The 11312-nt window shown below is 36.1% G+C and overlaps 1 protein-coding gene across 1 annotated transcript in view; it reads left to right on the top strand.

The window, feature by feature from the left end:
* The window catches only part of LOC124795748 (peptidyl-prolyl cis-trans isomerase B1-like), a 57354-nt gene extending 55118 nt beyond the window's left edge, over positions 1–2236 (top strand). The window contains exon 3 of the mRNA XM_047259832.1: positions 2100–2236. Coding sequence (XP_047115788.1) covers positions 2100–2236 — 137 coding nt within the window. The remainder of the gene's footprint in view (positions 1–2099) is intronic.
* Positions 2237–11312: the final 9076 nt, after the last annotated feature.

Genomic DNA, 11312 nt, shown 5'->3' on the forward strand with positions numbered 1-11312 from the left:
ATACTGAAAAAAAAATGAGTAGGAAACAAAGAGTTGTTATTTAGTAAAATAAAGGACATGCCACCTCTTTCACAATGGTATTCCAATGCCCACTAATCATATAAAATTTCCTGGTACATCCTTATACCATACCTAATCTCAATCCCTTGCCACATAGGTTATATCCATGTGAAAGTCACAGATGCAAGACCTGTTATGTGCATCCCCACAGCATATCCCAATTATGTCCCACCACAGGTATATCCTACCTATCAGAGGCAGGGCCATCTGTGGAAGCAGTCATGTCATATGCTAGCTCTGCTCCATCCTCTGCACCGTCTTTTATGTGAGAATGACCACTCGTATGAATGACCACCACCAAGCTGTGGCCAAGAGGAGAAGTGGTCAATCAGTGAAAGAACAGGCAGCCATGCACAGCATGCTCGATTTCAATAGCTGCCACCTGGATCCTTCCCACAATGTCAGTTTCTCTGAATTACATAGATGGGAACTGTCCTAAAAATACAGCCTTTGATCTCACCATCCTCCTAGCCTTAATCTCTGATGACCTGTATCCTGAACTCTGTGCTTGTCACTTCATAAGTGAGAGTATGGTGGTGCAATGTTCCTACCCAGTCTTTTTTATTTGCATATCAGATGCTCAACACCTTTCAACTAAAGGGTGAATGGTTACCATTATTTCTTACATTATTTGCGTTTCCTGACTTTCAGCAGTTGTGGCCTGTCATATTTGGAGGATTGTGGGGATTATAAGCATTGTTTTTAAAGTATGAGTAGCAGTTTTGGCTATGTAAATCTTCATTAAATAATGTAGGCTGTCTGTTATTGATGATGTAGTGTAGAGAAGCTAGTTATCATGCTGCTCTCTGTGGAAAGAATTGTTTTGACTGAAAGCCTTAGGATTTTCCCTCATGATTGGATCTGCGAAACTTGGTATTTGAATGAATGAGGTATGTTGTTCAAATATTTATTTGAGACACTTATCCATTACTGTTGATCATTAATGAGGAGAGAAACTTTTATTTTTATTGATACACAAAAATGCAAATGTATGGAGGAAAAAAGAACATGATCAGCCCACCCAAACATAAAAATCACAGGCAGTTTGAAACAACGATTTTCTGTATAAGTTTGTCAGTTTGAATGATTGGCAGTAAATAATAAACAGCAAGCCACAACCAACAAAGCTCTGCACTTGACAATGATTCATGTCCTCCCAATCACAGAGACAAAAGTAGTGGATTCAGAAAACAATGAGGACATTTTTCCCTGGCTGATAGCTACATTTTTTGAGAAGAGGACCCACCAGTGTGTAATGCTTGAAAATTAGCCCTGCTTACACATCATATTTTAACTACGTGTATTTTATTTGCTTATAAGAGGGCAGCCATAAGATATGTTCAGCATTTACCACCAGTTTTATCTGATGACGAGATGTATGTTGCAGAAGTTTTAAAACATTTTGGTCACTCAGGACCCCTCCTAAGCTGTTGAGAGAGAGAGAGAGAGAGAGAGAGAGAGAGAGAGAGAGAGAGAGAGAGAGAGAGAGAGAGAGAGAGAGAGAGAAAGAGAGAGAGAGAGAGAGAGAGAGAAAGAGAGAGACAGAGACAGAGAGAGATAGAGAGAGAGAGAGAAGGTAGCAGCATTAATTTATAATGCTGTTTTATTTTTCATCTGTTCTTAGCATCACCTTCTTTAATTATGAATATTATCAATTACTTTTTAACATGGTTTAACATGCCTTGAAGCATATATAACACAAAAATTTATAATGAGACTAGTTAATGTGTTTTAGGCAGGTATCCATTGAACATTGCAACATGAAGACTGCTGGTGAATGATGACTGTTCAATCCACTAAGTTCATTGAGTGCCCTAAGATTAGATTAGATTAGATATACATTTTGTTCTACAGATACATAACAAGGAGATCTTAAAGGCTGTAGAACATACCACCACCACCACCATCACATTATTGCAAATACATACAAGTACAAATAAAATATTTGCAGAGGATTTACTCAGTTTGAAACATTATTTCCATTGTAGAGAACTATGACACTAATGTCTTTAATGTCAGTACAAAAACTGTCTTTCCAGGTGGTGACATAGTAAACCATGATGGTACTGGATCAACAAGTATTTATGGAAAATATTTTGATGATGAAGGCTTTGAGTTGACACACAGTGGGCCAGGATTTATTAGTATGGCTAATGCAGGTAAGTACTCCCACTAATCAGCACTGTCTTCTTTTTCTTTTGCCTTTGTCCAACATTGGTGCAGAGTCACCATGATTAGTAATGGATTTGGCACGGTTAACTTAAGGGGTGACTGGATGCCCTTCCTGTCACCACCCTGTTACCACCAAGGATGGAATACATGTACCCCAACTGTCTGCATGGAGAGTTGTTCATGTGGAAGTGAGCAAAAGTTTATGAAATGATTATGAATCATGTAACTGAGGTGGAACTTGGGTACCAGCCTGGTATTCACCTAGTGAGATGTGGGAAACTGCCTACAAACCACATCCAGTCTGGCAGCACACCGATCCTTGTCGTTAATCTACCAAGCAGATTAGGTCTGCGGCCAGTGCATTTCCTCATCCCAGAAGCAGCATCTTAACATGCATGGCTATCCAACAGGTACTGATCAGTCTTTCTTTCTCTCAGTGAGACTCCATATTCAAAGTTCCTAAGCATGCAGATGGATAATAAATAGAGGGGCACCAGTACATGAATACGTAAACTTAAAAGTTCAGTTCTGCCTACTTTGTGCTTAGAAATCTTTCTCATTGAGTTGACCTTTGGACTGGCAGATTGTTAGCACACTTTCCCTCAATACTGTCCTATGGCACAATCTTCTGAGGTAATGCAGTTAAGGTCAAAAAACATGTGTTCTACTGAGGCATGCAGTAAGAATATAGTATGAAGTTGATAATGGAACATATTGCAAAAACCTTTTTTGGGACCTAGGGATTCCTAAATTTTTGTAACAGTTCATGTACCACCTAACGATATTTGTGGTTCATAACGAGAGTGAATTTGGATTAACTGTACAATCATGACCTCGAAACCAGAGTAAAGTCATTTCCCTATGGATTATGCATTCCTCTCTAGGATTAAAACTGGAGTTTTACATTCTGTTGCAAAAGTCTATAGCAGTTCATTGACAGGTATCAGGCAGGATGCTGAAAATCCCCAGATATCCAAAAACAAAGTACAAGAAACCTCTGGTGTTATTCTTCCTACCATTTAAATCTTTGTATTTTGGCAATTATTCATGAATATCCTTTGCTTACCGATATTTCTCTTTTCACAAAAAATAATGAAAAGCCATACATACAAATGGAGAAATGTGACAATAAGTCTGTAAAAGATGATGTACAGAAAGCTTCCAGCTATCCAGGTTAATGCAGACCCAAGGCTGCACAGGTACCTGAACAATATGAATAATACACAATGTACACATATTCAAAAGAAACTTATATGAACTGTATTTGCAAAACATGCTGTGTGTCACATTTGAAAGCCCAGTGCATTAGTTACACATTACTTGCCAGAAACAATGTGTTGGAAATTATCAACCTTTAAGTCTTAAGGAAAGAGTTAGGCAAATATATAGACAGGAAATCAGTCACGGACTTGTTGCACGTTCAGAGCCCCTGCATTGACCTGAAGATGAAATGGAAAAAAATGGAAAAATATTTCAGGGGTGTTTGACAGTCGGATCCTGCATCATATTCATAATGAGTCACATGTATAATAGTCTGTTCTAACGTAAAATACTCATTCTACTTATAACAGAACACTTCACACTTATTTAATTCTTTCAAAAATTGTCATACTGTTCATATGTAAACTTTACCCAAATGATCAGGAACTTGCTATGTATAGTTTGCCCATAAAACAATAATATTCATAACAATGGGCTGCTCATGACTTTTAGTATGACCCTTACAGAAGCTCAACTGATTATCTTATTTTGTCACTTCCTCAGGTAAAAATAAAATGGTTGTCAATTCTTCATAACAACTGTTCCAACACCCTGGCTTGATGGACATCACACCATATTTGGCAAAGTGAGTTACTGCCATCATTTTGAAATTTGTGACACCTTGGTATGTGAAACAAGAAGCAGAATATATAAAAATAATAATTGTTTTCTTCTTTCAGGTTGTCACTGGGCAAAATGTTGTTCACATGATAGAACACGTTCCTACTGATTCGAATGACCGTCCACTGAAGCCAGTTACAATCAAAGAATCAGGCACCATAGACACACCTGAGCCATTTACTATTACTGATGATCTTTATGAGTAATTATAAACATCAGCATTCCTACACACTGCATAGATGGTTGATATCCACCTTTAGAAATGGATCTTTAGATGTGAATTGAATGTTATAATGCTATATTTCTGTATCTGAGTGGCTGTGAACTATATTGCAGATTGTGTGTTAGTTCAGGATGCAGTGTGCTTTCCATGTATAACTGCTTCAGTATACATCTACATGCAGTATCAAAACTCCTTGCACAAACTAGTCACCAAATAGCTGCATGTTGTTCTGCATGTTCCCAAGGCTTGTAAGCAACTGTGATGTCATTTTTAATAATTGTTCCTACACTTTTAAATTTCTAGAATTCCATGGTATAAGTATTGTTAGTTTCTTATAGTTCCCTGAAAATTCTTTTCTGGTTCTACATTCCTCTTCTGTAAATTTGTGGGACAATGAATCATTTGCAACATTCATTTGTTACATATTTCAGTCATTAATAATTTATAAGCACGTATCTAGATAACATAATACTTTAAAACAGTAGAAATGACCCTCATATAAATTTTCCTACATTCCTCTTTCTTCGCTTCTGAACCTCTAAATTGCATGCACAAAATACGAAATGTTTTGCTGGTTTGCAAAAGTTGCTTTAACTGTGAATGTGGACACAAGGTAGTGAGTTTCAACTGAACAAATGAAAAACAAAATGTGCCAGACATACATTTACTAGTTTCTACAAATGCACACATACAAAATCATTTCTGGATTTTTAAATAATGATTTACACATAAACATTATTTAATGTCAAACTTTATTTAATGCAAGTCTATGATTTCTTTTGCATGCTGTGGTCTCTGGGCATGGATCAAAGCATCTGCAGTGCCTCTGTTCTTCTCGTTTTCTGTTCTGTCTTCCTTCCACTGGATGATAAAAAAACTGAATGTTTAAATATTGAGGAAATATAGGTTGCAAAAAAAGTTAGGAGCATTTTTTGTAGAGCTCTGCATACAAAAGCAAATAGTTTTTCACTTTCAGTTTCATGGAAACAAGTTATAATAATCACAACAAGATGTTTGGAACAGTATGACAGGATTGCTCTTGTTTTGTAATAGTTTTTGGAGGAAGATTTAATTTCTTTTACAGATGTATTCTAAGCTGTTGTATTTTTTATTTGTGCAATAACTTTCATAATATATTCTTTTCTTTCTTGAGAAAACTTTGCATCTAAAAACCATCTTGAAGATAATTTCTTACAGGCTTGTAAATTATTCACAATCTGCTCAGATGAACATGCTTCCTTAAAGTAGCATATTGTTTATTTTTAAACAGTTCCAACAATATAATTGAATAATTTTTTCATATATAATCACTAACTCTGAAAATGAAGGAAGTTGTTACTAACAAACTGATATGTGTTGAGAAGCAGATGCTCAGAAGGAAAAAGACTGCAAACAAGGCAGAGAAAGCTAATTTAATTTTTCATTTATCCAATTCATTTTACATTTGCTTATTAATATGGTTCTAAGACATTTTCTGCATATGAGCCCAAGGAAATTCCAAAGAGAGGAAGAAAAGTAAGAGTAAAGCTTATATAAACATTCAGACTGTGACTTTAATGCCTGTACAAAACAAATAACAGGCACATAACAGTAAAAGTATCATATAGCAGAATAATTATTTTCACACTTAGTACTTTCTGTAGAATCAGACTTATCAGTGACAAATTTTTATGAAAAGCAAGGATAGAGTTTTTGATAGTTAAAAGTTTTCTCAGGACTTTTTGTGATTAAGAACATCCTTGAGTTTTAATTTGATACATTGTGACACAAATCTATATAAAAGATTTTTGTAGCAATCAGAGCTTTAAATTATGATTTAATAATGTGTTTATAACATAGAAAATTAGAATATTTTTCCTTTGTAATTAGGTAAGTAAATGAAAATGTGATATTTAATGCTCTTTATCTCCAGTTCCACCAGAAATTCCATTCCACCACTCTTCCAGGAAGTTGACAAACCGTCTTAGGATATAGGTTTTTATACTATTTCTACAACATGTAAATGTATATATTAAAATGATTTGCATTAAAGTAATGCACAATTTGATGACAAGAAAATTTGTGATTGTTGCTGTTCCCATAATGTCATACTTAATCAAAATTATGCCTTCAGCCTACATTTTTACTTCCTTAAAATATAGTTTAAGGCCATGCTAGAAACGGACCAACAGTGATTTCTGATAGTTGTGTATCACAAACTAGTTGTTTGGAGACAGAGAGAGAGTGTGTGTTCATAACTCTACATTTTTAATAAATTTGCATTCTAGGGTGTGTTGAATGAGTAGAAACCTCAGTATTTAGTCTCACAGAACATTACATCCTGGCAGAATGCACATTGCTATATGGCTAACAAATATTTGAGCCTTGGAGGTAAATTCCAGTTAACATCAGTGTTCACACTAATCCCCATACAATCAAAAAGTGAAATAAAAGTACCTTGTCAGCCACTCTTACTTTTGGACTCAGGGAGGTAAATTACATTTAACATCAATGCTGCTATTACACAGATTTTTAACTGTCCCAATACACAGACAGCTAATAGTTTTCTGTGTTCAGTTATATAAATGCTAAGGTGTATAGTAATAATAGATTCCATAATTATCAATGTGAGTAGATTATCAATGTGAGTAGATTATCATCACTTGAAATTGGTTGTTAGTCTGTTTTACAGAAGTAGCCTTCCACGGCTGGCTCTGCCGTTTATAACTCGAGTCATTCCATGTTCTGAAGACTCTTCTTCATGATGAGATTTATGGAATACAATGAATGAATGAATGAACTTGTAATATTTGTGCCCATGATGTGGCTTGTCATCGTACGTGTAGGTTCTGGCCTCGTCAGACATTTGATGGAGAAATTACATTAACAAAGAAAAATTCAATCAAGAAAACTAACAAATGTGAGACAGAATCCCTGGCTAGTTGTTACCTTTCGGTGGCAAAATGTTTAGTACTGCTGATGCATGCACATAAAAGTAACAGTGATGATATTATTCTAGCTTTAAGATCTGTTAGCTCTTTTCTTGGGTAGAAGAGAAAGATAGAATGGGAGCTGAGTGACCTGCCTTTTTAAGCTCTCCAACTCAACCCCATTCACCTCCCTGAGTTCTGAAAGCTATGATAATTTCATTGCTTCTACCTTTATGTGTGTGTGTGTGTCTCTCTGAAGTACAAAATATTTCGAATCTATAGGGCATTTGTATTTTTGCACATCTCATCAAGAACCATCACTGACATCTAAAGAAAAGTATGCTATAGGTTCAATTTCTTCATCCATCCATCCACCCATTTTGTTTTGTAAATCCCACTCTGAAGGAGAATCTTCAGGGATGTGGAAGGAATTGGGGGATATGTTAAAAAATTGAAGCAGCTGTTAGAACTGCATTAATAATTAACAACTCTTTAACTGCTTTAAACTTTTTGTGGTTATTCTAGCTAAATTTAACATACAAAAATTAATATTAAAAGTTCTGTTTTGGAAAAGTCCATCTCTGACAACATTAGGCGTGTCATCATCACTGCAATGGTCATCACATTATTGTTTGTAACAGAGGGACATTTTGTTGAGTCCTGTTTTGGCCTCTATGCTAGTAATGGTTGCATCAGGGTTTTATATTCAAAGATAAAAACTATGACTCAAAACTACCTCACAAGTGATTCTATTCTAGATATTATGAGCTATACCTTGACATACATCACATTTTGTAGGGTGCAAAGTTTTCAAAGAAATTTGCTCATCTTCTGACACCCCACTTACTACTAAATATTTCAGATATACCATAGCTGTGGGACCACTGAATGAGAAATGTATCTAATTTAATCTTATTACTTGCTATTGTCTGTAACTTCACCTTACAAGTTATCGGCTGAACACACAGTACTATAACAGAAATAATTATTTCCACAATTAAATAACTGTGTACAAAGCAGAAGCCCAAGAACAAGAAGAGCATTAGCATACTAACAAGTGAAGCAACCCAGCTTAAACTGCTGGAACTGAATAAAAATTATTTTAAAATAAAGAGATGGGAAGTTAAGATTACAGAAGCCCAGGTCACTAAAGAAACAATACTGTGTAACAGGTAATCATGATTAGCAGACTTGCAACAGTCATAAATGAGATATCATTTGACAAAACGGTAAACATTTGCTAGAAACAATGATTGTTAACACATGTAGTACTTAGAAAGCCTTGTTTCCAAAAAGAGACATTGCTGTGTTGTATGTACTTACTTTGTCCTTCATCGAAGTGCAACTGAAGAGTTTCAGTGAAGTGATGAAAACACAGCAGAAAATTTCCTGATGTTGCAGAATTCAGTTAAAATCATAAAATATAGCTTTTGATATTGGGATAATGCAGGATTAGAGTCTAGTGTTCTGTTGACAGTCAAGTCATTAGTGACGGGTACTACTGCAGAATGGATACATAAAAACAAAATTATGTAGCGCATCCTTATGCTGTCCATGTCTAGTGTGCATACTGTTCCATTTTGCTAACAACTGAATGACAAATCACTCATTTTGTATTTTTAAAAAGGATCATTCTTTGATAGACACATAGAAATAAACAACAAGTTTCCCCCACACCCACCTTTCCTCCTCTGACAAGCTCAGTCACTCTTAAACTGGCTTCTGAGTGACGTGGCCCACACCCTCATCCCTCTACCATCTTAAACACCCTCAACAACTTTGTCTTTCCTACATTTCAGACTGAAAATGTGGTCACCAGTATTAGGAATACTATCTTTATTTACGTTCAGGTGTATTTATCTGCTGTACTGAGAGTTTCACCTCCAGTAGGTAAGTAATGGTTTGCCTATATGTCTCACATTAAATCACTCTAAAACATTGTTCAGGGTTTAACAGAAATGTGCAGCCAAATATTTGGGATGCTTTCCACATGTTGTTGTTGTTGTGGTGGTCTTCAGTCCAGAGTCTGATTTGATGCAGCTCTCCATGCTACCCTATCCCGTGCAAGCTTCTTCATCTCCCAGTACTTACTGCAACCTACATCCTTCTGAATCTGCTTAGTGTATTCATCTCTTGGTCTCCCTCTATGATTTTTACCCTCCACACGTCCCTCCAATACTAAATTGGTGATCCCTTGATGCCTCAGAACATGTCCTACCAACCGATCCCTTCTTCTAGTCAAGTTGTGCCACAAATTTTTCTTCTCCCCAATTCTATTCAATACCTTCTCATTAGTTATGTGATCTACCCATCTAATCTTCAGCATTCTCCTGTAGCACCCAATTTCGAAAGCTTCTATTCTCTTCTTGTCCAAACTATTTATCGTCCATGTTTCACATCCATACATGGCTACACTCCATACAAATACTTTCAGAAACGACTTCCTGACACTTAAATCTATACTCGATGTTAACAAATTTCTCTTCTTCAGAAATGCTTTCCTTGCCATGTCCAGTCTACATTTTATATCCTCTCTACTTCGACCATCATCAGTTATTTTGCTCCCCAAATAGCAAAACTCCTTTACTACTTTAAGTGCCTCATTTCCTAATCTAATTCCCTCAGCATCACCCGATTTAATTCGAATACATTCCGTTATCCTCATTTTGCTTTTGTTGATGTTCATCTTATATCCTCCTTGCACGACACTGTCCATTCCGTTCAACTGCTCTTCCGGGTCCTTTGCTGTCTCTGACAGAATTACAATGTCATCGGCGAACCTCAAAGTTTTTATTTCTTCTCCATGGATTTTAATATCTACTCCACATTTTTCTATTCTTTCCTTTACTGCTTGCTCAATATACAGATAGAATAACAACCTTGTCTCACTCCCTTCCCGACATATTTAGAAAAATAAAATATGTTCATGGGCAAGTGTGTCCTGAAACACTTAATTTCTATTTTGAAACTCATTTCCTACAACTTTTCACAGCACATTCTTACATGAAATGTTCAAAATGCCATCCTGGTTACACATGGTTAAATTGTAACTCTTAGATTCACTGCCAGTGCTTTGTCTTCCGTTTGATGAAATCTAATACTGTCATGTAACATACGCCATTGCCTTACCTACATGTAGCATTGACTTTTTAAGTGATCATCATGGATCTGGTCAGCATGTAACTGTAATATTTGTCTTAGTTACATGTATTTATTTATTTATTTTCGTTGGATCTGTAGACAACATACATTAGCACTGACTTTTAAAAAGATCATTACAAACCTTGCAAACATATAACAGTTTACTGGTACGCATCATAGACTTGGTTTCTTGCAATGGAAGTGTACACAAATGCAGATTTAGCAATGACTACTTGGTGTATGGATTATCTTGTGCTACTTGCTGTGCCACAAGATGTTTGCATTAACAAAGAGAGTCTTGGGAACAAGGTACTCCAAAGAGGATGTTTGAAACAATTGATTGTCATTTAAGAAGTGTGGAATAGTTAAATCTGTTATTTGGAAATAGACAGGTCTATGGGGAGGAGGACACCACAAATGGAGGAGGCAATTCCTCGTGCAACTGATGATAATCCTATAACAATGTCAGTGGAAGGTAAATGTGGCAGTAAGTAATGTTACTACAGGACTATATGGTGAGTGTTACATGATAACTTAATACATCCATACCATTTACAGGGTGTGCAGGCAATATCAGCAACTGATTTTTCTCTGCAGGTACAGTTCGGGGAATGATTTATACAGAAATGTGTCAACCCTTATTTTGTGCAGCTGTGCTGTTCATAGATGAGATTTTTGTTAAGTGTGGTTAGATTACAAACTGTGTGAGTCACCATGCAAGGGCTGATATGAATCCCCATGCAGCTGTTAAATCAAATCATCAATAAAGACTCTCTGTCAATGTTTGGCCCGTCATTGTTGGTGAATATATTTTACGGTCCCATATTCTTACAGCCATGAAGTTGCACTGCTCCATTAAGGAATAGTCTGTTTCTGCTAGAAGGAGTGCTACAGATATGTACTTCATGCAAAATGGATCTGCTCCT

This window comes from Schistocerca piceifrons, chromosome 4 (assembly GCF_021461385.2).
Source record: "Schistocerca piceifrons isolate TAMUIC-IGC-003096 chromosome 4, iqSchPice1.1, whole genome shotgun sequence".
NCBI lineage: Eukaryota > Metazoa > Arthropoda > Insecta > Orthoptera > Acrididae > Schistocerca > Schistocerca piceifrons.